At 35.3% G+C, this 27,920-nt stretch overlaps 1 protein-coding gene across 1 annotated transcript; it reads left to right on the top strand.

Moving 5' to 3' along the window:
• Positions 1–581: 581 nt before the first annotated feature.
• On the top strand, positions 582–27,404 carry LOC132307385 (CSC1-like protein At3g21620). The gene is made up of 12 exons (XM_059805116.1): positions 582–1,145; positions 2,432–2,776; positions 4,012–4,158; positions 7,736–7,871; positions 10,428–10,529; positions 12,673–12,792; positions 12,934–13,014; positions 19,075–19,415; positions 22,337–22,582; positions 24,066–24,390; positions 25,537–25,770; positions 26,586–27,404. Exons 2-12 carry the CDS (start codon positions 2,463–2,465, stop codon positions 26,856–26,858), a joined length of 2,319 nt encoding a protein of 772 aa, XP_059661099.1. The 5' UTR covers positions 582–1,145; positions 2,432–2,462; the 3' UTR covers positions 26,859–27,404.
• The last annotated feature ends 516 nt before the right edge of the window (positions 27,405–27,920 follow it).

The raw sequence follows: 27,920 nt of genomic DNA, 5'->3' as shown, positions 1-27,920 counted from the left end.
TCAAAATCCGATTTCTCCAATTTGGTAGCAGGCAAGTAGGTGCCACCCTGAACGTGGATGTGTGGAAATGGAAAACACACAGCAGACAGCACCTTGTGTATTATTGCTGATAATAACTCGTCTTACATGTATATATTTCTTCATACGCATTCAAGCAATGTTGATATTTTAGGATCACACCACCCTGTACAACTGTATATAGGGTCATATATTGCAATTAATATATATCCCTATTCAGCCAAGCCAAGCCAGAAAAGCAAAACAAATATATATATATATATATATAAAAGATGTATCGGCCATTGTCTTGAAGTAGTTACAAGAACTCGAATCATCTCCTGATCATTTGATCGAATCTTCTGAAGTATAATGTGAACTCGGATCCTCTTCTGTGTATTTGGATCTTATAAAGAATAATGTGAATTTGGATCCTCCTTTATGTATTGGATCAGATCTTCCTAAATTTTAACATGGACTCGAATCATTTTCTATTTACTAAACCATCTAATATGCTCTTAAAATGATACAAATAATATTTTGAAAAGTTTTACTATTTCAATGTGTTATATTTGGATCACGTGACTTTCTTTTTTTTTATATATTTTTGGTTTTTCGATTTTTAGATCTCTCCTAATTTTCCTGTGCTTTTGAAGGGGAAAAGAAAAGAAAAGGAAAAAGAAAAAGGTTAGACAAGGACGAAAATAATATACTACGTAGTACACTAGTACATTTGTCACAGAGCTTAGAAAAGTAGCCGTTATAACTTTTTTAATTGCCGACAGCAAACCAAACTGAAGAATTAAATAGGCAAAGCACTGTTCACATTCAGCCCATCAATTGTTTCGCTGTCTCAGGCGCTTTTTAGTTTATATTTTCATGTCATTTTCTTTTTTACATCTCTCACCATCTTCGGCGCATTCTAGCGAAGAATCTCACTCCATTTGGCAAGAAATTTCTGGACGTTGTCGTTTTGGTAAAACTATAACCGTGAACTTTGTCGGTTTCGTGTCCGATCTGTTCTTCTTCTCCTCTCAAGTTAGGACAAGCAGTTCAATTTGAACTCGAAACGTAACGATTTGACTTAGTTTTGAAAGAGTTTTGGGTTTATCAAGCACTGGACAGAAGTCAAGTTCAGAGATTGAAGTGTATGTTTCTTTGAATTTCTTTTTAATCGTGTTCGTCTCTAGAGTTTACAATGTATATGCAGCTGTACGTATATATATATATATATATGTATGAATACACACGCATACACGCATTTATACAGATCATACACAATTTTAAGGTTGTGGCAATAAGGATAGATATGATGACATACGATTCAACGAATCTGAAGAACTTGGGGTTTAAGGTTTTGTCGACTTGGAAAAAAAAAAAGAAACAAAAGGTGTATCTAGGTAACAATTTTCATTTCATTTTTTTTTTTTTTTTTTTTTCTAAATAAAAAAATAAGAATTAACAACTCTCAGTTTTTCCCTTTCATATGCATCTTAATTTCATCTCAAAATTGTATCCATAAAGAAAACCCTGATTGTGCTGTTATCAACACAATTCTTTGGAAAACACTTGATTTTGTTGGACTTACCGGGTGCAATAACTTGGTATTGCTTGTGATAATTAGATTTTTCAAAGTAGCTCACTAATTGAAATTGTTGAACCTTGATAAGTTAAATCTCTTTGGCTTGATTTATATATATATATTATTTTGTTTCTTTTAAAAACACATTTCTGCGCAGTTGGAACCTGGAAGGCAGTCTTTTTTGAGTGTAGGAGCAGGATATTGTTATTTGTAATTTTGTTCCTGCAACATCATGGAATGCTTTTTTTTGTGTTGTCTTATTTCATTATTCTGGACAAATTTTGGTGCTAATTAATACCTATTGTGGACACCCGGTTATAATGGAATCCTGAGAGTTAAAAGTACTAGAGATTTAAAGCTTCTAATAATGCAACAATGCACCGCATACATATGAATATACAAAGGTTACACCCTTCAGTCCTATGTTACCTGGACTCGGATATGTGTGTCGGACACGGATATGTATCCGTGCGTCGGACATGTCAAATCTCTAAACAGAAGAAGACATGGACACAGATCTCTAAACAGGACACATGGACACGGCTAAATATTCATTTTACTCTTTTTTTTCAGAGTAAAGTAATGTTTTTATCTAATATAGTGTTCATTTTAGGCATTTAACTCATTTTAAATTAATAATATAATATAATTGAATGATTGGATATGGTTTCTAACTACATGTCCACCCAAAAGTGTCGGACGTATATCCCATACCCATGTCCGAGGGTACTTCGCTACTTTTGAAGAGTCCATGTAACATCACAAAATAACGGGTTGCACTTGATCAGCAGTTCATACTTTTCTTTGATTTTGTACATGAAATATAATATTAGAAGTTCTCCTTGTGCACAGGGAAATTACTCATCTTTTTTGAAGTGGATAAATGGCTTCACTTAATGATATAGGGGTTGCAGCAGCTATCAATATCCTTAGTGCATTTGCTTTCTTTGTGGCATTTGCTATAATTCGGCTTCAGCCTTTCAACGATAGGGTCTACTTTCCAAAATGGTATCTAAAGGGTTTAAGAAGCAGTCCATTGCACTCGGGTGCATTTGTACACAGATTCGTCAATTTGGACTACCGTTCATACATGAAATTTCTGAATTGGATGCCTGCTGCATTGCAAATGCCAGAACCCGAGCTTATTGACCATGCAGGATTGGACTCTGCTGTTTACCTGAGGATTTACTTGACAGGGTATGCTCTGATAACTTTCAGTTCCCATCGTTTTCATATACTTGTTGCTTGTGTGGTTGGCTGTTGGGGATACGGGATACCTGATGTCTTGCAATTTAAAAAAAAAAAATCCGTGATAAGTTTAAAACTTCATTGTGAAATGGCTGAAAGGTGAATCATTATAGATATTAAAAAGAAAAGAAAAAGACAGGAAGGAAGAAGAAGAGAGGTTAACAACTTTTTAATTTATTTATTTATTGATAGGTAGAAAGAAAAGAGGTTAAAGACACTATTATTTAACATACCTATTTTTTTTTTTTTTTTTTTTTGTTAAAATAGCTGAAGAAGAAGAAGAAGAAGAGTAGTTTTTTTTAAAAAAAAATTTTAGCCACACCTAGACTTAAGGAAAGTTAATGTCTGTCCTGGGGATCCAATTGTTGTTATACAATTCAATAGAAAACTATATAATTGAGTTTGTGGGAATCACTAATAGTTGATTTCGACCACATATTTGATTCCATAATCATTTAGATCCGAAAAGGTGATTATTATTATGATTGATCAGATAAACATTAGAGAAAAGCATTTCATACTCAATTTGTGATTGACAAACTTCTGAACTCATGTGTCATCCTCTGTTGCATCTGTTTCATCTGTAACCTAGTTTGTATTTATAATATATGCCTTATCAGTGTCACTATTCAGGATCCCTGAAGTGTAAACTTTAAACCCTGTGTGAATGTTTGTGTTTTAACTCAGAAAAAAAAAAATTTGTTTTAAAAATTAAAAAGCTTCAAAGTGAACAAGTTTAGCCCTTGCAAGAATAGAAACCCATGTGGTTACGACTCTTGTATTTGTAAACAACCTCACAAGAAAGGAATTAAAAGTAAAATTATGTTTCCAGCTACTGATCTTTGAATCAAAGAAGTAATTAAAGGCACAAAATATTTAATTTAGAAGTAATAGTATCAAACAATGCGATCTACGTTTTAAATGCAAATAATTTTTCAGTGCATTTTGTTCAAACAAATTTTTAAAGGACGATGATTATTGAATAAAGAAGATCAAAGGTGCTATATAATATGTTAACAGAGTGATGTTGTTTTGAGTTTTATAAATACAAGGATTGTAGAGAAGTTAAAGAAAGAAAGAAATTAGGTTGATACTGTTTTGCATTTTATCGTGTTCTTGATAACATGATATTCCTTCTATTCTCTTGGATTGATTCTGCTTCATTTTCTTTTTCTTGATTGCAGACTTAAAATTTTCATTCCTATCACATTCCTTGCTTTCACAGTCATGGTGCCAGTTAATTTTACCAATGGTACTTTAGAGCATTCTAATTTAACTTACAGTGACATAGACAAGCTTTCTATCTCAAACATTCCTGCCGGATCACGTAGGTATGCAAGACTTCTGACACTAAAATTTGACGTATATTTCTTTTCTTTTCTTTTTTCTTTTTTCTTAATATGATTTTCCCTTTGGGAATTGATGTTAATGATTTTTACCTGATCCATTTAAGTCTTTGATTTTTACCTGATCCATTTAAGTGTTACTTTCACTGCATAAAAGCATTGAATTCTCTCCTCCTTTTGTGTTCACATATAATATGTGTTGTTCACATATAATTTGTGAACAACAAAAGGAGGAGAGGATTCAATGGGACTTTGTTAATTGACAATAGTGAACATTTTATTTTCTTATGTGGAAGTTTGAATTATAAGAGATTTTTTTTTTGAATATCTACCACTCTGTCATTTTATTGGCACTTGACTTCTTTTTGTGAGAACCGCCTCTATTTCTACCCTTTCTGAAACAATTTAATGATATTTAATTAATTGTTGCCTCTAATATTATCTAATGATATGTTCAAGCTAAACAGTTGATATTATCCAATTGTATGTTCTAATATTTACAATTTTGCCCAGCCGTATGTAACAACCTTTACCCTACCAAGACACAATATTGTCCGCTTTTAGCTCCCTCAGACCAGAGACTTCCCATGGGGTCACCCATTCTAGTATGGATACTCCAGAGTAAGCACGCTTAACTTTGGAGTTCTGATGGATTTATGACCATCATGTCTTTAAAACGCGTTGTGTCATAGAAGGGTGTTGAACCTTACATATAACACTTCACATTCTTCAGGCGATGTGCGATCATGACACCTTGTAGCTTGCCAGTGCTTGCCCACATCACACCTGCCCACAAAGGTCGTCACAATCACCCCCCCTGTTGGCCACACTTTCGGCTGAGTCAGGCTCTGATACCATTTGTAACAACCCCCACCCTACCCAGACACAATATTGTCCGTTTTTAGTTAACCGAACTAGAGACTTCCCAGGGGATCACCCATCCTGGTACTACTCCAGAGTAAACGCGCTTAACTTTGGAGTTCTGATGGGTTCACGACCATCACAGCTTTAAAATGTGTTGTGTCATAAAAGAGTGTTAAATGTTATATATAGCATATCACCTTCCCCAGGCGATGTGGGATCATGACACCCTGTAGCCTGCCAGTGCTCGCCCACATCACACCCGCCCATAGAGGTCCTAACACTAGCCTTTTCTGATTTTATTTTTTATTACAAAAAAAATTAAAATTCCGATACATCCGTATCGAACACATATCCATGTTGGATAGGCATCTAATATGGCCACAACGACCCTGGGGAAGTATCCATGCTTCCTAGGTGTTCGTTGCTTACCTTTTGTCCAATGTCTTAATTGGAAGACAAAGCTACATATAAGGGCAAAAAGGTAAACTCAACACTCGTATACGTACTCACTAATGGTTCATACATTCATCAATTAGAGTTTCATACTTTACATGTTTTGATTCATAAGAATTCTTTTTGAACTGCATAACCATGTTTTGGAACTTCCTTAAACAAAATCCTAATACATATAGAACAAGGCACTTTGATAGACAATAGAGCATATATAGGGATTTTGAGTGCTACCCAGCAAATTCTTGCTAGAACTTTGTTTTTTCAGTATCATCATAGAATCTAGTATAGTGAGTATGTATTTAGGTGTTGATTATCAACTTTTGATGAGCCTATGGAGATTTCAACACCAACAAGGAGTTCTACACAACAAACACACTGCTTGGACAAACTAGTTGTAGAGATCACAGTGTTTGTGAAGAAGCAAATTACGTGAGGCATGGATTTGTTGATGGAGCCTACGACCTACAGACTCGATTGGGGACATTGGCGTCCATTTGTGTCAGGAGGTAACTAGGTTTTTTTTAGGGGTTTGGGGAAACTTTTAACATAGTTATATGATCTCTTTCTCGTTAAGTTAGTGTTTGGATAGATAGAAAATAATAGTGGAAAGTGAAAAGAAAAGAAAGTAAAGTGAAAGAAAATAAAAATGATTTTTTGGCATGAATTTTTTTCAAGAAAGTTGTTGGAAAATACCATTTTATAGTTTGGATTCCATGAAAGTTGCTAGAAAATATTTGTACTTACCTAAATTGCGCTTTTTATATAAAATAGTAGAATAATAAAATTTTGTGTTTCACCAGTCCTTGCTCTGAAATGCCACAAACCATGCACCTCATTCTTTAGAGTCTCATCTCAGTTTCATAGACCTCAGCTTTACTACAAGTTACGATGTACTTTCAGCTGCTGTAGGCAACAACAAAATGAATTCATTCAGAAATCTAATCACTAATAAAGATTGGAAGCAACATCTAGTTCAATAAAGAAATGGGTGCTCAGACAAATTTTCTATGTATCAAGTCTTTCTGATGAAGCTAGATTAGAAGAAACACTTTAAATATACAGTCCAGGATTATCTTTTATATGAGTGAAATTGAGTCTTATATATATATATATATGGGATTGAGAGTAGGAGTCGAGAGGGGCGTCCAATGATTTTAGGACCTTGGTTTGGGATTAACTTATAGCAATTTTATGCTTGTACTATTACTATCAAAGATTAGATCCGTCCACGCACACAGGATATTACTTGATATTCCATACATATAGCTAAATAATTTGAGAGAGAACTTGCCTTCACCCAGGTCTGCAGTTCTTTGAAACCCACAGGAAAAACTATGAAGTTGTTGGTCTGCAGTCCTTTGAAATCAGTAGAAAAACAATGAAGTTGTTGTTGGGTAAATCGGAATGTAAAATAAAAGGTGCTTCTTTCATGCGAAATATTTTCACGTGTTTTGTGCGAGAAACCTTTTGGGAGAAAATAGCCAAGTGCGGGAATCCTATTTTCGAGAACTTTTCCTTTTCACTCTATCCAAACTCTAAAAAAAAAATTTAAATCTATTTCCTTTTTCTTCTAGTTGATTCCATCTAAACCAAATGGAATCTTAGTGGATTTGATTAGTCTAGACTAGATCCCGTGATTTTTCTCCTTGGGGTGTCCACATTAAAATCCTGTTTTTATTGTGCTAATGCTTTACCTTACATATTTATAGATGCTTTTAAAATATGATGAATGGATTTATCTAATTTTTGAGTTGTCCTTAATCTAGTTAAAATTCAAAAGTTAGTTAAAATCAATTAATTAAACAAACCTATTCACCCCTTTAATTTAGATCACGGGCCTCGCGCTACTCTACATCAATATTTAGGGTTATGGTCCAATAGTTTTCTCATGGAAAAACAACTGCTTTTTTTACGACAGCAACATTGATTCATATGTACTATAAATCTTGAAGTGTGTATTAACACTGTTTTTAAAATGATCTAAAGGCCACACACACACTTACAAACTCAAAAGAAGCCTGGAGGCTATGCCACTTCCTAGTATATGAGTTAGAGAACCTTGTTGGGACTTTCTGGCAATTCCCCAAATAGAATGCAGAGTGTGCCCCTCAGCATGGCACCTTAGCTATTGCAGCTGGTTTATTAGATTATTTATGATTTTGTGGTCTTCCTTTCAAAACGTAATAGCGACTTTGATTTGCAATTATGCTGCTTCAATAAATTTCTACTTATTTTCGGGTTGCAGATTCTGGACCCATTTGGTAATGGCTTATGTCTTTACCTTCTGGACGTGCTATGTATTGAAAAAGGAGTATGAGATAATAGCATCAATGAGGTTGCATTTTCTTGCATCAGAGCATCGGCGCCCAGACCAATTTACCGTAAGCCAACTATTTCTTTCATAAGACTAATGAATACAAATGACTATACTTTTACTCCTTGGTTTCAATTAGTTTCTTTAATTGGCTTGGATGATCTAGAATTATGAGTAATATTTAATTCAAGATTATAACTTCAAGGTTTGAAAAACTCGAAAAGAACGTATATGTCATACAGAGATAGTCAGGGTAGTTATAATGTTGGATATTTCCATATCGACTTTGATTAATGTAGTCTATCATTTTGTTGAAGTTTATAAACTACTTTTATATTAGAATTGTGCATTTTTTAATGCTTTCACCTGATTCCATACCTTTTCATGAATATTTCTTGAATAAGCTTAATGATGTAGAAATCTTCTCTCTTGGACTCATGCTAATATGTGGTCTTGGTTTGGGCCTCATCAATTGGGGTGCATGTTTAAACTAATAGCAAGTTTCGAGGAATGATGAATAAACATCACGGTTGAAAGTCCTTTTCTTGGTAAATCATTTAAAAAGAATAAAGTGGGAAATGAAAGCTGCACGAGCAGATATCGATGATGAAACATGGGAGCTTTCTTCTTCCCTAATATTCGAAGGTTTGGGCATGTTGGAACTGTTCAAATTTGTGTGTGAAAGCCTTTTTGTATCACAAGGCAAGTGCAATATTAGTGGAGTCATCAAAGATATCTAGTAGTACACTGTTGATGGTGATTACTCATATTTGAAACAAGTACTAAATGATAGCTTTTGACTTGATCACAAAAAGTCGATTATGGAAACTTTAATATACTTTTGGTAATTTCTCAATTATAGTGTCTTCTGCCTTTATCTAAACCATAAATTGTTTCACGATTTGAGTTTCTCAAGAATCTGAATAAGTTTTAAGGTAGTTGGAGGTCCCCTCATAATGGAAGATTTGGCACAAGAGAACCATACATGAGTCTTGCAAAGCTTATAAGTAAATTGCACATAATAGTGATTCCAAGGTGAGCATCACCTAGTATGGGAGGAACTGGCTATAAATTCTTAATTGCCATCCTTATTATTATTACTTTTTCCCATGTGTGGAACAATTTGGGAGTCATACTCAAGAAAATTTTGTTGGTACGTTTCTTTTATCTTCTTCAATTTGATGTAGATCATTTGGAATTGGAAACCTACTGATGCAGTAGCGGGTACGGGCGACTCGAGAACATAATTCAAGTAAATAAGAAAGAAGTTAAGAAAGAGATTGAGAGAGAAATAGAATAAGAATAATAAGATTTGGCACAAGAGAACCATACATGAGTCTTGCAAAGCTTATAAGTAGATTGCACATAATAGTGATTCCAAGGTGAGCATCACCTAGTATGGGAGGAACCGGCTATAAACTCTTAATTGCCATCCTTATTATTATTACTTTTTCCCATGTGTGGAACAATTTGGGAGTCATACTCAAGAAAATTTTGTTGGTATGTTTCTTTTATCTTCTTCAATTTGATGTAGATCATTTGGAATTGGAAACCTACTGATGCAGTAGCGGGTAGGGGCAATTCGAGAACATAATTCAAGTAAATAAGAAAGAAGTTAAGAAGGAGATTGAGAGAGAAATAGAATAAGAATAATAAGGGAAGAAATCAGAATGAGAGAGAAGAGAAGAATCACAGAGGGAGAAGAAACACAATAATTTCTGAATAATAATCAATAATCAATCATCAAAGCTTCCTTTCACAATGTCTTGACCAACCTTATATAGGGATCGAAGAAAAACCCTAATCAAACTATTACCATAAATAGAAATCCTAAAATCAAATAATAATAATAATAAAAGTCAAAAGTCAAAATTCTTAATTCTTAATTCTATCTTTCCTTCCCACGTCTCCAATAATAGGCATGGGCCGTATGGACTTCAAGCTCTCAGGTCAGGCCTGGTTCTTCATCACCTACTGTTGGTTAAGCCTTACCCTCACTTAATATGTTTAAAACCAACAACAATTAATTATATAAGGTGAATTCTTGGTAGCAATTAATCAATTTTTTTTGGTCCTTTTTGTTACAAGATATTTATTATAGTTCAATCTTTCTTATTTAAAAACATGATTTGTGTTCATAACACAAATTCGATGGTTTAAAATCATGTTAAGATGGATGAGTGGAGTGACTAGAAGAGATAGGGTCCCTAATGAAAGTGTGAGAGGAAAACTAGGTGTAGCACCCATTGGTGAGAAAACTTGAGAGAGTAGACTTAGATGGTTTGGACATATATCAGAGGCCTAGCTACATGCTGGTCAAACAAGGAAGACTAGTTGTAATAGAAGGAAACAGACGGAGAGGGCAGCAAAAAATAACAGGGATGAGGTTATTAAAAATGGTTATAAAAAGTTAAATATAGTAGGAGAATTAGCATGTAATAGAAAAACTTTGAGAGAGAGAATTCATGTGGCACACCCCATTCATATGGGATTAAGGTAAGGATGATGATGATTTGTGGTCATAACAAAATGCCAGTTTGAGTTGTGGTGCTTCTAAACTGTTGTTTCCATCAGCGTTATGCGTCTCATTTCTTATTTCTGAACTTTATACATTTTTGTGTAGGTACTTGTTAAAAATGTGCCGCCAGACCCTGATGAATCAGTCAGTCAGCTTGTGGAGCATTTTTTCATGGTCAACCATCCAGATCACTATCTCACTTATCAGGTTTCGTCCTGCTACTACTCCATTAAAATTTAAAAACTATGTTCAGAATTTAATATGCTTTTTCTACAGAATTTATATGCCTTTCCTCTATGTTCAATATGTTTCTCTTATTCCTCATTTCTTTTCTCATTTTTAAAATTTTACATTCCTACAATCTGACTGTAAACTCTAGCCATGTACTATCTTAAATTTCATCCACTTCATGCTTCTTATTTCAGCTATTTGAGACTTCCTTGAGTCCTACAATAAAGAGAGAAGAGGGAAGAAAGGGAAGAGGAGAAGAAGAATAGGGAAGTTAAACAGAAGAAAGAAATCTCAGGGAGTAAGAGAAGTCTGCAATATTATCAATACAAAGCATATAAGTCTGGCGTAAAACCCCCTATGGCACCAAAGCATATATATAAGAAACCAAAATAAAAAAAGTGTAGTAAACAGTCAAACGACTCAAACTCCTGTCAAATACTAAAACCCCCAAAATAACAAAATACCCTAGAAGTCTTGAGCCTACGCCTAAATATATGTGTATCGCAGAAAGCGTGTGAGGAGACCCATCATGATCTCCGTCGGTGAATCTTGTGTCTATTAGACGGTTTCTTTATATGTTAGCTGAAAATGAAGGGCTTGGTTGTGAGGATTTTCAGAGATTAATTTTTTATTCCTTTGACTTTCAATAGAGGTTTGATATAGTTTATTAGGATATCTATATTTATTTCTTGAATATGGGAGGTATGGTCATCAGGCTAAGATCAACCTCCACCTCCAACTTTTATTACCTTTTGCCACTGATTTTTGGTAGTACGCTGTTATTTTGGTACCTTAGGACTAGCAAAGGTGTTTGACGGCCACCTTTCTTGTTTCCTAATGATTACTTCTGAGCCTCCTCTACTATCAGGCAGCACTCCCATCTATGTTGATAAGCTAAGAGTCTTGAGGAGGTGGCTTCAATGTACACTGTACTAAGGCCTGTTATTGGACTAAGGTTAAATGTTCCAAGTTGTGAAGTAGTCCTCATTTTAGTCTTATTTAGACTGTAATTTGGTATGTAGTGTTGAGGTTTGGGATTTTACATCTCTCATGTACTGTCTTTTTGTGTTATGTTTTATTTGATGAATTTCTATTAGTTGCAGAGAAATGACAATCACGGATATGATTATTTTCCTTCTTCTTTTTTCACCCTTTCTTTCCTTTTTCTTTCTCACTCTTGCCTCTCTTTATTTGCATTTTAAATTGGGTCAAAACCAGCTGACTGTAAACTTGGAAGTGTGATTGACTGATTGAGAGTGTTCAATTACCATTAAGCTATTTTAAAAGTTAAATAGTATGGTTTCTGTGGGGACTGTTCTGGACTTCAAATTGTATATTTAAGATGAACTTCAGTTTAGGATTCAGTGTGGGTGGGCCTTGGCACAACGGTAAGGTAGCTCCACTGTGACTCAGAGGTCACGGGTTCAAAACGGAAGCAGCCTGTCCAGTAATGGTGGGAGCCTCGTGCACTGGGCTAGCCCTTTTTTCCTGTTTAAGATTCAGTGACTTATGTTTTAGTTTAAATTAGCTGATGGGCATGATTGTGGGAGATGGAAGGCTACCCAAAAAATGGTAAGTTGGGACTTACTTTTAAAACTTTTGGAGGCTATTTTGACACTTCAAGTTCATAAATCCCCCACCCTTTTTTAGTATCTTGAAATTAACTTAACAAGCCATTCTCTCTCAGTGAGTCAGATAATACCAGTGTTGCCTGACCTTCTAAGAGGATGTGAATATTTAATGAATTGTGCTTTTGAAACTTTCGGAGGCTATTTTAACACTTAAAACTAGTAAATCCCCACCTTTGTAGGATATTTTAAATATTTAGGTTTATTAACTGGCTATTCATGAAACCAACTTCAGAAACCATTCTTTCTCAGTGACTCAGATAATACCAGCATTGCTCCTGACTGTTTATCATGTGGGTATCAAGCTCATTTTATATTGTACATTTGAATTCATTTATTTTCTAAATAATGATCTCTAGGTTGTATACAAATTTCATTTATATCTATCTAATATAGTATTGTTCTCACACTTGTACTGCATAAACTCAAAGAACCAATTACTGTGTGGATGAAATGCTATAAACTTCTTTTACTTAGACATTTGCATGCAGGTTGTGTGCAATGCAAATAAACTTTCTAAATTAGTCAAGGAGAAGAAAAGAATGCAGAACTGGCTTGACTACTATCAGCTGAAATATTCTAGAAATCAATCAAAAAGACCCTCTGTGAAGGTATTGTACAGTTAATGACTTTATAGTCATTTGACATCTTTAAAAATAGTGCTTTATGCGAGCTTTAGAAAAAAGTTACATCATGCTGTATCCTAGAATTCATTACTAACTTTTTGTCAGGGAACTTTTTTCATTAAGCAGACTGGTTTTCTTGGCCTATGGGGGAAGAGAGTGGATGCCATTGATTTTTATACATCAGAGATTGAGAAGCTATCAGAAGAAGTAAGTGCTAAATGTTGATATTGTTATTACTCATTTTTCCAAACTTATTATTATTATTTTACCCTTGTGTTGAGCTTCCTAAATATGCTCTAGCTATCCTCACTTTATACTACACAGGAATTTATTACTGTATGAATATTAGAAGAAAGGTGACCTATTAACTTTATGTCCCATATACATACATGGATGTGTTGAAAATTTTCCATTTCTCGTGTTTCTTTTTATTTTAGTAAAAGGGAATCTAAATGCTTTGCTTTTTGTGATTAATTTTAAGTACTTCACTGAAGTCTTTCTTGAAGATATCCTTTTTGATGTCTGTGAAGAATTATATTTCCGTGTATCATGAAACAGACAACTTTAAGGACCTTTCATCTGCCAGAATATTGTTGTCAAATTCATCAATTATCAACATCCCTTGTTTTGGGGGTTCTGGTGGGGAGGGATGGATTCCGTGTGCTATCTAGGGCTTCTCGCTCACATTCTGAAGGTAGGTGATGAAGTGGCTGTGATCACTTAAGTCTGGATCTATTGTATAATAGTGTTCTATCCAATCATCTTGGTTTAGTTGGTGTTTTTTCTGTTATGTTGAGTCAATCATATCAGGAACCAGCAGTGGTGCTAAAATATTGCAATCTGAATTTCGAACCATAAAATTTGACTAAAGCTATCAAAGAAGGTGATTTGATAATGGTCCAAATTGTTGGAGAATATCATTATAGGAGTGATTAAAGCCCTTAAATCACTCCTTGACAGAATATTGATATGAGTGAATCAAGGGAGTGGTTTTAGGAATCTTTTACATATCATATTTAGCACATGTTTGTATTCTTTCACCTATAAATAGAGGTAATCATTGTATACAAAAATAAGAAAGAATACGAAGAAAGTGATGTAGCCATTTGGGCTTTGTGTGCCATGGATGTAAGCCCTAGTGGTTGAACCACGTATATCTTTGTGTTCTTCATGTTAAATTTCTCTCGTCAACTTTTATATCTTTTAACACAAATGACATGACAAATGTTTTGGAGGAGGTAATATTATATGAAAGTACTAGGAAACTAAAAGTAATGCTGCCTACAATTGATTTTATGGTGTGGGCTTAGAGTTGTAATAAGTAGAAAGAAGGTTTACAGGCTTTATAGATGGAAAACGTTTGGAATTGGTTTGGTTTTATAAGTGATATATTGTAATAATTTGAAAACTAATTGCGAGAGTTTCTGTATTAGTTCTTTGGGTTTTAGAAGTTAATTAAAGGTTAAAGGTAGGTAAAAGCATTGATGTTGATTAGGGTTAGAGGGGTTGAATAATAACCCATGAACTTAACTTGACTTCTTTTGTGGGTTTGGTTGCTGTAATTGAACCTTTCTGTGGAGGAAGCAATTGAGTTTATCAAAGTAAGATTAGAGTGTTGAAAAAGGGTTACAAGTGCTGCTTTTGGATTTTTAAAAGTTACAGAAAGCAGAATATTAAAGAGAAAAATAAAAGGAGAAGAAAAGCACCCCGTATAAGCAGACACACAGCGCATAATGCACTATTCTTAATAGCTGTAGATATATATATATATATATATATATTATGCTTGCAATCTTGAAAGATTCTCCTTTCCATATGGGGAAACAGAATCTACAAAGGTTTATAAGATTAAATGTTATGTATTGTGCTCAAATTTTAGTCTAATTAGGTTTCTAAATTAGAGTTGTATTTGATTAGGTAATTTCTTGTTAATAAAGTCTTCCTACAAGGAGTTGGGTTAGGAACTCTAAATAGATGTGGAGTTGGGTGGAGAAGGCAGAGAAGAAACAGAATGGAGGAGTGAGAAGAGAAGAGAGTGGGTGAGAGTAGAGAGATGCAATAAATGGGTAGGCATTCTCTACCATTAGTATATTCTCTTCTTGATTCATGATTATTGAAATTTCTTCTCCAACGTAGGTCGAGTTCAGCAAACCATGTTAATCTGTCCGTTCGTGTTTCTTTATGTTGTTTGTTTTGTGATTGGGTCTCTATGTTTGTGATGTGATTTGCTTCCTCGGTGCCAAACGAAGTGTATAATTCTCAACATTAAAGGACATGATCAGGTGCATATGATCACAATAAATGAGCTCAAAACCCAATATTTGCTCCCAACCACTGATAAATAGCTTTGCAGTCTTTAAACAAATGAGCTCAAAAACCAATATAAATAATTCTTTTTTTCGGAAGGTAAAATGATGAGGGTGGATATATTCCTATCTCTTGTACATATAAAGCAAATTTTACATTCAATTATGTACATCCTTATTGTTAGAGGATATAAATAGTAATGTGACACCCTCTCTAATAGCTTTAGTGTTAACATGATATCCGAGCCAAAGGTCTCAAATTCAAACCTGACCATCACCCTGATAATTAAAATTGAAAACACGTGTTGGACCAGAAAGAAGGCCACACGTGAGGGGTGTGTTAGAGGATATAAATAGTAATGTGACACCGTTTCTAACAGCTTAAGCTTTTATGCTGCATTTGGTGTGCATGAATGGAATGGAATGCCCATTCCAACCATTCATTTGTTTAGTATACACTTTAAAGTGAGAATGGGCATTCTATTGGAATGAAAATCAATACCACAACTAAACCTATGGAATGACCATTCCATTCCCAAGTAAAATTTTAAAAAAATCAAATTCCGAAAAAACCATCATGTTCTAAGTCCAAAACTCACCAACACCACCACTGCCTTCCACCGCCACCGCCACCACCACCGCGGCCACCCCCCCACTGCTTTCCAACACCACCACTGTCACCGCCACTACTACCTTCCACCACCACTGGCTTCCACCACTACCATCACCACCACATCCGTTGATTTCCACCACCTTCTACCACAACCGCCGCCGCTACGTCCATTGGCTTTCACCACTGCTACTGCCATCACCACCATTGTTTCCACTTTCAACCACCACACTGCCGCCGCCACCAGCGACTTCCGCCGCCACCATCGACCACTGCCACTTCCATTGCCTTCCACCATTGTCATTGCCACCACAACTGTCACCATTACCACCGCCGCTACCGCCGCCGTCACCACCACCACCGCCACCTTCTATTTACACCACAACTACCTTCCACCACTCCCATCGCCACCACTGTTGTCGCCTTCCACCACCACCACACCGCCGCCGCCACCTCCACCAATACCGCCACCTCTATTGCCACCGCCACCGCCACCACCACCGACCTTTACGATCACCACCGTCTTCCACCACGACCACCTCTATCACCACTGCCTTCCACCACGGCCGCCACCTCCAGTGCCTTCCAACACCACCACCATCATCACCTCCACTGCCTTCCATCACCAGCACCTGCACTATTGCCGCCTTCCACCACCACCACGCCACTGCCACCGCCATTGCCTTCCACCATCATCACCTATACCATGGACACCTGACACCACTACCACCAGTAATTCCACCGCCACTGCCACCGCCACCGCCTTCCACCAACACCACTATTGCCTTCTGCCACCACTGCCTTCCAACACCACCACCTACACCACTACCACTTTCTACCATAACCACCATCGTCACCACCATCTACCACCTGCGTAATTTCTTTTAAAAATATTGGAAAAGAATGCTATTCTGTTAATTTAATTTATTTGTCAGTAATAGGGTATTTTGGAGAATTCCATTTGAAATTCATTCCATTCTAAATTTTAAATTGGTCCAACCAAAAAATAGAATGGTTATTATCATTCCATTCCTATGTGTTTCATACAACCAAACAATAGAATGAGAATGGGCGTTACATCCCATTCCCATTCTCATTCCATTCCCACTTGCATTCCATTCCATTCATGCACACCAAACGTAGCATTAGAGTAGATGTTGTTAACACTTATTTGTAACAATATCAACAGAAACAATGTATATGTAGCCTATAAGTTTAAATTTTGCTTTCACATTTGTCGCGGCAAGGTAGAAATCTACATAGGACTGATAGCCATTATACTCAATTCTTTTATTTGAAAAAGTTGATAACAAATCAACATATGTTGATGAAACATTGAATGGTTGTTTGTTGCATCAATTTTAGGTTGACCATATATATATAATAGAAGTAAAATCTTCTTTATTTATTTTTAAATAAAAAAGGTAAAAGTTTTAAGCTTTCAAAATCTATATGTTAAAAGGTATTTTCTAATTACTATAAATAACTACATTCTAAAAGTTTTTTTTTTTGTTTCAAAAATAACTATATTCTTAAACTTAGCTCAGCTAATTAATATTTTAGGTCATCCAACATTAAACAAGGCTCTAACCAAGAAACATGTCACCTAAGAAATCAACATGGACAAAGTATTCTTATGCGACAACCGCAAGATCAAGGAATTGAACATGATGTCAGCTCATGAACCAGAAAAGAAAACTATTGGGGATATGTCTATTCTTCCTTCCAAATGCACATGCAGCATGCACCGGCCCACTCTCCTCCTAATGATTTCACTTTCTACCAGTCCAAGTTGTCAACACCTCTAAAACCGAACTCCATATCACCTAGTGCACCTTGCACACCAAACAATGATCAAAGCATAATACCATAGTTAGAATCTTTTCCAAGGAAGCATCTGTACAAAGAAGCCCACTTTGGAAGGTATTTTGGCTCTGCAGATGGGTTCCAAGGTTAACCTAGAGTCTCCACACCCATCAACAACCAACGCCTTATAAGAAGACTTAACCTGAAAATTTTCTGGCTTCTTGCATTCTCAGAAACCAGCATCACTCCTCATCTGAAATCCATACAACAAACTAAAGAATGCATCGACTAACAATAACTCCAATACATTAACACTTTTATGAACTGCACTTCCCAAAGAACTCTCTCCGGAAACCAAGCATCATATGAGACAAGAGCCTCCTTATGATTCAAAATATAGAAGGTTCTGGAAATCAGCATCAAAGGGGCATTAATACACCGAGTGTCCTTCCAACACCTCATTCTACCATCCTTTATTGAGGAGCTGGCGTATCTTTAAAGTCCCCCCCCCCCCCCCCCCCCCCCCCCCCCAACAATTTATGATTGTTTGGATCATAATGCTATAGAATTTTCTTTTGTTCAAAGTTTTGAGTATTCAAGTTTTACATAATATTTTTTATTCAATTTTTATTATGTGAATTTTGGTTGAATCTTTGAAATTTCAAAAGTTCTGTAGGTTTTCTTTTGGATTTCTCTAAAAGCAACACCCTTATAACAAAGTCATTCAAAAATTCAATACCATGAGCTGCACTTAGCAAGCTACCTCAGAAATGTTACTGCATGATCTTAACGCACGAAGATGCCGGATCATTGAAACCTGGCCGAAGCATAAGGAAATTTAGATCGTGGTAGTTAATCCTAGAGATGTCCAAGAGAAGGGAGGAATGGATGTTTTCCTGTGCTTTAGGAATCATGATGGGCTAATGCCTTTAATTTCTCACTTCTGTCAGGATTGTAAGTCCATATTGAGTGGTAGACTTATGTTCTTTTACTTTGTGTTACTAGTTCGAGACCTCCTTCTACTATATGTTCTGCTTGGTATGTGGATGCACATTTAAGGCCTTCAGATTTTAACACATTACACCAGCATTTTTTAAATGACTGGCTTTTCTCGTGACATAGCATTTTTTAGGAGGGTGTTCCATTTTATCTGCCTAACATTATTATAGTTTTATTTATTTATTTTTAGAGATTAAAGAAACTGTTCTTTCTACAACTTTAGTTTCATGGCTGGATAAAATAGGACATAATTTATAGAATGTGTTTTACATTTTACTGTACAGTTTGATATTGGTTCAATTCTTACTCTGATTATTATGGGTGGATCATTGTCAGATATCTGCAGAGAGAAACTATTACCAACCCTAAATGTATAATGCCAGCTTCATTTGTCTCCTTCAAAACTCGTTAAAATAGACTTATCAAAAAAAAAAAAAAAAACTCGTTAAAATAGGGCATAATTTATAGAATGTGTTTTACATTTTACTGTACAGTTTGATATTGGTTCATTGCTTACTCTGATTATTATGGGTGGATCATTGTCAGATATCTGCAGAGAGAGAGACTATTACCACCAATCCTAAATATATAATGCCAGCTTCATTTGTCTCCTTCAAAACTCGATGGGGAGCTGCTGTTTGTGCACAAACTCAACAATCCAGAAACCCAACTATATGGTTAACCGAGTGGGCTCCAGAGCCACGTGATATTTATTGGGATAACCTGGCAATCCCATATGTTTCGCTCTCAATTAGGAGGCTTATAATTGCTGTTGCATTCTTCTTCCTCACCTTCTTTTTCATGATTCCAATAGCATTTGTGCAGACACTTGCTAACATTGATGGAATAGAGAAAGCAGCTCCCTTCCTGAAGTCCATAATTGAAGTGTGAGTTTGCTATTATTATCTTCTGCATCATCATCATCTTCTTCTTCTTTCTTGAAACACAGTCTTAATCCAAGACCATGGATACTCCACCCCGAAAATTCTGTAGTAGTGATGTCTTTCTCTATAGATGCATGTATACACACACACATTTTTGTTCGTTGGCGATATTGAGCCAGTTGAATATTTGAATTGTCTTGAGAAGATCATTAATGATGTTGTTAGCCATCGAAAATACTAAAATATGTGCTTATAAATTATATCCTATTCATATTGCAGGCAATAGTTTATTGTGGTACGAAAAAATCTTTGCATATGACATGATTCAGTTGCTTGTAGTATTTCCAATCCACCGTGACATTTATATTTTCTCAATTTCTATGGAATTTTATGTCCCATATTCTTGGTACAAACTACAATATCATCCCAGCTTTTATACAGCTTGAATGTTTTTTTTCCTTTCCCTGCTTCTCTAGAGTCTCCTGAGATCGTATAGTGTGTCGAAAACCAACTTTTAGAGTCTCATTATTCATATAATACATCAGAGACATAAATGAAGTTTAATGGACCTTGTTAGGAAGTCTTTCTTATTTTATTTTTATTATGGCAATCGATCAGCTCATGGTTCTGGTTATAATGCAGTTGGAAGTAAGTAATGTGGCATATTGACATAAGATGGATATCTTTTATCATTGGACATGAGAAATGTTATAGTACCATGTCCTTTTCTCATTCCATGTGGCAGGAATTTGTTCTGATTTTAAGATCCTATAGATCTGGCATATTGCTTGTTTTCTGTGGTTGGCTGTATATAGAATGGCTGGGGTTCAAATAAGAATATAATTTTTATGTTAGATACTTGACAGCATCTAATTAAATTGTTTTTTGGCGAATGTAGTCTTCTTGTGGTCATGCTTACTGGGCATTGTCAGTACACATAGGATTATATAAAATATGATTCGTTTCTTATCTGAAGCACTCTTTATATCCTCTACATGTTTTCAAAATTATGCTTCCTTCTCCCAAGTCCTCATCAATGTTTTTGAAAAATGCCTCAGTTATTCTCTTATTGCTGCTTATTCACTTTCAATATCTTGTTTCCAAAACACTATTGGTTTCATAAAACATATTTCCCTCACATGTTTTTCTTCAGAAAACGTTTTACTTGTTTTGTAAAACCCTTCGTGGTGTCCAAGATCCTTTTTACATCACAAGTAAGCTCTTCCCAAGCAATTTCTTTCTATTCTCATGAATCTTTTGGTTTTTAAAATATTTCAAATACTCCCGTGTTAGCATGTGGCTTGAAGGCTGTGGCCTTAAATAGAGCGGAATGAAAATGTAAGATTCATGTAGCCAACCCCAAGTAATTGGGAAAAGGCATGCTTCTTGTTGTTATTGTTGTTGTTCAAATACTCCCATGTTCTCCTAAGACCCTTCCTTCCATGACTTTTGCGAAACTAAGTCTCAGCATGACTTAGGTGACATCCCGAATGACCTCTAATGGCTATTGTCTTATTTATGGTAGAAGTCACCTTTGACGCATTCCGTATGATTTTTCATATGAATTCCACTTTGGCCTTTAGGTAGAAGTCACCTTTGACGCATTCCGTATGATTTTTCATATGAATTCCACTTTGGCCTTTAGGCAATACCACACACAACTGTTTGGTCAAGATTGATAGCCAAAATAGGGAGTATTGTAAAGATTTATGATAACCATTCTTATATATGTTTTACAGTGACTAACATCTTCCTCTTGTATGAGTGAGTACCCTTCGATTAATGTAAACAAAAAAGGGCCTTTCCAAAATAATCTTCAGAAGTATGTTTCCAAATAGCCATCAAACTTCTTTTTCTAAAACCTTTCCAAATAGCCATGAAAACTTTTTTTTTCTTTATAAAACCTGGATCAGGAGGTCTAACACACCTTATGTTGGTGTTACGTGGCAACTCCATAAAAATGTACAAAGACTCTTTTAGATAATTTTACTTCCCATTGCATTTAGCCTAGTCTTTTAAAAGTTTTCAGTAGCTTTCAGAAAATGGACATCTCGTGCCTCGTATGAGTTCGGGCGGATTAAAAGCCTGGGCATGACAATGCACTATTAAGAGTGCTTATAATGCTTGATCACTTCTAAAGGAGGTGTATTTGTGCATTCGCTTCATTCCTTATTAGATAGCAGCATCTTATAGGGACATTTCATCTACTTTCAATGATCGAACAAGAATACAAAAGGCTGGGGGCTGTAGTCTATATTAATGAGTGCATATCTAAATGGCTTGCTCCAAGTCTTATTTCTCTCCATAACAACAGAAACTCTTTATCAAACCCTTTTGGTACAGTTCTGAGAAAACATTGAAGTTCCTTGTCACGACTCACGAGTGCTTTCAATGAATGAATCTACAAAGAAAGATTGCCCAGTTTATGTGTTGACTTGGTAATTGGTATAATACCAATGCACATACATATGTGTGTATGTGCTAAAAAGCAGGTTGCAGGGAGTTGCCAGCTCCAGCTCCAGGTTGCAGGGAGTTACCTGCATATATTTCGCTGACCCTATGAGTATCAAGTTCTAGGTTTTATACTTTTAAGGTCACCTTATTAGATGATCTTTGCTAGTAATTAATTCAGAATGACTTTTCCTTGCATGAGTGTACCAGTCATAGTTTTTCAACTATCACAATCTTAGTGCTGATTTATTGGTTTCTTTTAACATTTAAGAACAATCAGAATCTAAGGTCTGAATACTTAAAACTGGCCATCTTTATTTTGATAATATACATCAAAAGACATCTTTTTCTTGAAACAGTTTTATTATATATGAAGTGAGATAGCATTACTTTTGATTGTTCTGTCCTAACCTTGCCTAGTTTATCAATTTTTCACTACTAATATTTGATTACAACACCATGTTTCCATGCAGGAAATTTATCAAGTCATTCATCCAAGGTTTTCTTCCAGGAATTGCATTGAAGATTTTTCTCATTATTCTACCCTCAATATTGATGCTAATGTCTAAATTTGAAGGATTTAACTCCATATCAGCTCTAGAGAGGAGATCTGCAACAAGATACTATATTTTCCAATTTATTAATGTTTTTCTTGGGAGCATTATTACAGGAACTGCATTTCAACAACTAAATAATTTTATTCACCAGTCTGCAAATGAGTATGTTCCTATCACTTGCTATGCATTATGCGTATTCTTTGTGATCTTTGTCGGTTGATTGAAACCCTTTCATGTGTTAACCTGTGTTTCTTTGTATTAACTTGTCCATGGACAAAAAATTTAAAAAAAAAATAGATTGTGTTCTGAAAATATTCACCAGCCAATTTAAGTTGCAGATAGTTGCTTTGACCAAATTAAGTTGCTTATTTGTTGCTCAAAAATAGTTATCCATCTGACCGATGACTTCTATAATTCTATTCTTTATTCTCTTTTTTCCTATTTGAAACTTACACACCCACTTGACTTGCCCCTATAATTATATTCATAACATACATTGTAAATCCCCACAGTTGCACTGATAGCAGTTGGATTAGTTTCTGAAATACGTCTGCTTTCATAAAATAAAATAAAATTGTTGGGCAACAATACAAAGATTGGAACTTAATTGGAGTGTGTCATGAATCCAAGGCATAATATTGAGAGAGAGAGAAAAAAAAATGAAGAATAAACAAACTTCCAGTAAACATTTTAACTAATCCAAAGATGTAAAAGTGATTTGTATTAGGATCTAAAAGAGAACAAAGGATCAATGAAGGGTAGCAGTAAAATCTCCTACAATCAAATGTATAAATTACTGTTTAAGGATTGGTCTTGGATGATATCTATCAAAAAGAAAGGGACATGCTTTTTCATGTTTACAGTTAAGATCTTAACTTTGTCTAAGTTTGGCATTTGATTTCTCTTATTGAATCTTCTGTAGGAAGGAATATTTCCTACAATCAGATTCTTGAACAAATCTGTCTAGTGAACGAATTCTGTCTCCTTGTATCCTGCATAGCTGGTACCAACTTTGAGTAATGGTCTTATGAATTCAATTGTCAGCCCACTATAAATCATCAGGATTTCTTTGACTCTCCATAACATGGACACAAGCAACTAAGCAAGTAAGAAAGCATAATTACCAATGGGCCAGTGGCCTAGTGGTATCAGGCTCTTACTTCCCAAAGGGAGGTCAAGGGCTCAAGCCTCAGTGGAGGCATGTGTGTGTGAGTACCAACTAAGGGGAAAAAAAATAGTAAGAAAGCATAATTCATTGCTTCTCATATATCTAGTAGTTGAATCCAACTGGTTGTGGGTATTAGATGTTTTCCTATAAACGGGTAAAATGTTCACATTCAATGTGGAATTGCATGCAAGTACATTGAAGGAAACATCTTTTTTTTTTCCCTTAGGTCCTAGAAGACTGAGAGTGTGAATTTTCATGTATTTTATGCATAATCAGATTTATTCAGGACTGTGTATCTTCCCTTCTATGTGATTTTGAGATATGTTTCTTGCCTTCTCCCTTAAGAGACAGAATGACACTCTATTACATTTATGGCATATTCTTATCCAGTTTTTTTTTGTGGGTACTATGTGTATTGTTTCATCTAGACTGTAATTTACGTCTAGTGCTCCTAATGCTGAGTGCATACTTGTGCAGTATCCCAATAACAATTGGTGGTTCGATTCCAATGAAGGCAACCTTCTTTATAACTTATATAATGGTGGATGGATGGGCTGGAGTTGCTGGGGAGATTCTGCGGTTAAAACCATTGATATTCTTTCACTTAAAAAATTTCTTTTTGGTGAAGACTGAAAAGGATAGGGAAGAGGCAATGGATCCAGGAAGTCTTGGTTTTAACACAGGGGAACCCCAAATACAACTTTATTTCTTGCTTGGCCTTGTTTACGCTGTGGTGACCCCAATTCTACTTCCTTTCATCATTATATTCTTTGGGCTGGCATATGTTGTATACCGACATCAGGTAAATGTTGATATTTTAGCCAAAATATATATGGTATTATTTTGATGACATTTGTAATCCAAGCTCAACGACAGGACTTAAATACACACACGTAAATCAGGTGAACCAGAAAGTAAAGTTTCTACTATAGATCTCATCTGCATATATGTACTTTTTCAATTTGATCTGGAGGAATAAAAGAGAGAGGAATTCACTTTGGAGATTTCAGCGTGCATCCTCTGTTATAGAAATGGTAGATGCCATGGATTGCTCTTCTTCCTCCACCTCTTGTTAAGTTACCAGATCTTTATCAGACACGTATTTAAATTATTGCTTGGGAGTTGACCGATGATTAGATCTGTGTGTGTGGTACACTTATGCCTGCCTAAATTTAAAATAGACCATCAACATCAGCCTTTATTCAAGCTGGGCATTTCCAATCTCTTGTTATGCTCAAGCTTATAATTTCCTCCTGTTTTATTTTATTTTAACTGATAAGGCTTACCCAGGGAAAAAAAAAAAAACTACAGATAAGGCTTTTGTAAAATGTGTCTTAGATGAAGAAAAAAAAATTATTAACAGGAGCATACTTGCTCAAGGATCCCATTCAGATCCCTAGGTTAGTTGATTAACAGGAGCATTCAGATCCCTAGGTTAGTTGATTTGTTCAGTGTGTGAATGGGACATTTGCATCCTATATATATATATGCCTGATAGAATTTTCTTTTTTCTTTACTTGATAAGTAAATTATTTGTATTTTATAGGCAATGGGTTTGAACCCTGACATACACTACGAAAAATTTGAAAGTTGAAACTATATTATACCTAATAAAATAGTATGCTACTATGCTGTATAAATATTATATTTGTTGCATGATTCTGTAAGTTACGTCTACAATCAGGAACATGCTGCTTTTGACACTATAACATTGATTTCTTTGATATCTGGGGAGTATGGAACAATTCCAGTGTAGTATATATACCTTGCAGGACAGAACTTGATTGTGTAGCAAGTCCATCGTAGTAGTGTTTGTGATGCCAGTTACATGTGGCATAAATATCCATTGCTTTTACACTGCAGTATCTTTTGATAGTTTGTCCCAAATATATATATATATATATATGTGTGTGTGTGTGCTCTGATAAAGTTTATGTTGACTATGTAGATTATAAACGTCTACAATCAGGAGTATGAGAGTGCTGCGGCATTCTGGCCTGATGTCCATGGACGAATCATAGCTGCATTGGTTGTCTCGCAGCTGCTTTTAATGGGACTATTAAGTACGAAAGCTGCCGCTCAGTCAACTCCTTTGCTCATCACACTCCCAGTATTGACCATATCGTTCCATATATTCTGCAAAGGTCGTTATGAGCCAGCTTTTGTCAGATACCCATTACAGGTTTGGTGTTTGTTTCAATTAGCGTCTCTGTTGCTTCATTTTTCATCATTTTGTTGATGGACTTCATTTTGTTCTCTTTTAGTGATCACAATCTACTTCTTCCCCTTTACCAATTTATTTTCATCTATTGACCATTAATGCATCCTCAATTGATTCCCCAGTGCCTGTCACTGTTCAGAATAGTTCGTTAAAAGCTGAAATAGCCTGATATTTCCTATATTAAATAAAATCCAATACGTCTTAGTTCTGAAATAATTGCTAGATGCTGAAATGACCAGAGCTATTTTAATATTGAGAAGAGCTAGGTCATCTTAGTTCTCAAATAGTTGGATCACTTTGCAGTGCCAAATTGATGGAGCATGATTTTGGAATTTCCTTCTCCTTTGTGTTCTACACTGGCGAACTCCGCCTTTGTTCTTTACACAACTGGTCTTAAGCCCAGATAAATGAGAAGGTTTGTGGCAGGTAGCTTGACAGCTGGCTTAAAAAAGAAAAACTGTCATGACCAATATTAACATGAATCCTATGAATATACAACTAAATGAGGGTGTTCCCTTTGATTGACTGACCTGGGCTATGGCCTTAAATAGAGCGGAATGGAAACATAGGATTCATGTAGCCGACCCCAAGTAATTGAAAAAAGGGCTTGGTGGTGGTGTTGTGTTCTCTCTAAGCCAAAAAATAATCAGACCCTATAAGTTCAGATGGTAAGAAAAACAATGGGAACTTCTCTCCTTTTTTTGTTTTTTCTCCTCATCCTTGGGTCGTAATTTATCTTTAATCAATCACATTGTTTGTTTATTTGGACTTTTCAGGAAGCAATGATGAAGGATACCTTGGAGCGTACAAGGGAGCCATACCTGAACTTGAAAGAGTACCTTCAAAATGCTTACATCCATCCGGTATTCAGGGGTGGAGATGATAGTGAGAGCGATGCAGATAGCGAAGAATCTAATTTGGAGCCTGTGCTTGTCCCCACAAAACGCCAATCCCGAAGGAATACACCATTGCCCACCGAAGACAGTGACTCTACTCCATCCTTACTGCCCAAAATTCGCGAAGATTCACAATCTCCAGTGTACTTTTAGACCTCCATGCACGAGGAAATGTTGGTAGAAGATTCGCAGTCCTCATGCTACATTTAGACTTCCATGCATGAGGACTTACTCGTAGAAGGCGAGGCACTGTAAATAAAATGGAGTTAGAAGAAAGTTTGTTGTGTAGAGGGGCAAAAGATCAATCTATGCAGTTTTTGGGTTTTGGCAACTTGGCCAATTGGTACTGATAGAAGCTACAAACTAGATAGGGCAACATTGAATATAACTAACCTTTATGGCATAATATGTATGAAAGTTTTTGCTTATGCATAACTGTCTTATTTCTTCAATGTCAATTTGTTTAGACCTTCGTACCATTACGCTTGGGGAGATGTCAGCTGACGATAGTTTGCTATAGTTTAGAACAATCAAAATGGATGTTTTATTTTGAGAGAGAGAATATCATGCAAACTAGCAAGTTTGTGTCAGAGCAATGTTGAATGTCATTGACTTTATTTTTTTAAATTTTTATTTTTTGAAAAAATAAAAATCTTATGCTTAAAAAAATAAACAATAATAATAAATAGTTCTTATACATTTCTAACGTGTTGTGTGTTAAATTACCTTGTGATACGACTTGAACAACTAGTTAAAAGTATAGTCAGATCCATAATTTCAATCTCAATTATGTAAATTAATCACATGTAGTGATATTTTATTCATATGTAATTACCATCATTTTTTATTGAACATATTCTAATATAGAACTCAGCTATTTTAAGAAATTTATTTGACTAATGCTGTTAGTAGCATCTCATGACTCTTGTCAGCTCTTTCCATAGCATTATTTAATTTGTTTAATAAGACTATTACCATGTTAATCAATAAATGTATTTTATTACAAACATTTTGCATTGATGTCACTTTTATTGAAAAAAAATTTTAAAAAATTTCGAAACTTTTATTGAAAATTACTAATTATCAATTGAATAGGTTTTAATGTGCTTCAAATGTCACTAAATCCCACTTTGTGATGTTAATGGATGAGTTAGTTAAATTTAAAAAGTTATATTATCATTTCAATCTTTGCTTAACACTACATTACAAAAGCAA

This window comes from Cornus florida, unplaced genomic scaffold, assembly GCF_030987335.1.
Source record: "Cornus florida cultivar Cherokee Brave unplaced genomic scaffold, ASM3098733v1 CherokeeBrave_3.0.0_Hap2_Chr05, whole genome shotgun sequence".
NCBI lineage: Eukaryota > Viridiplantae > Streptophyta > Magnoliopsida > Cornales > Cornaceae > Cornus > Cornus florida.
This window is presented reverse-complemented; position numbering and strand designations above follow the sequence as displayed.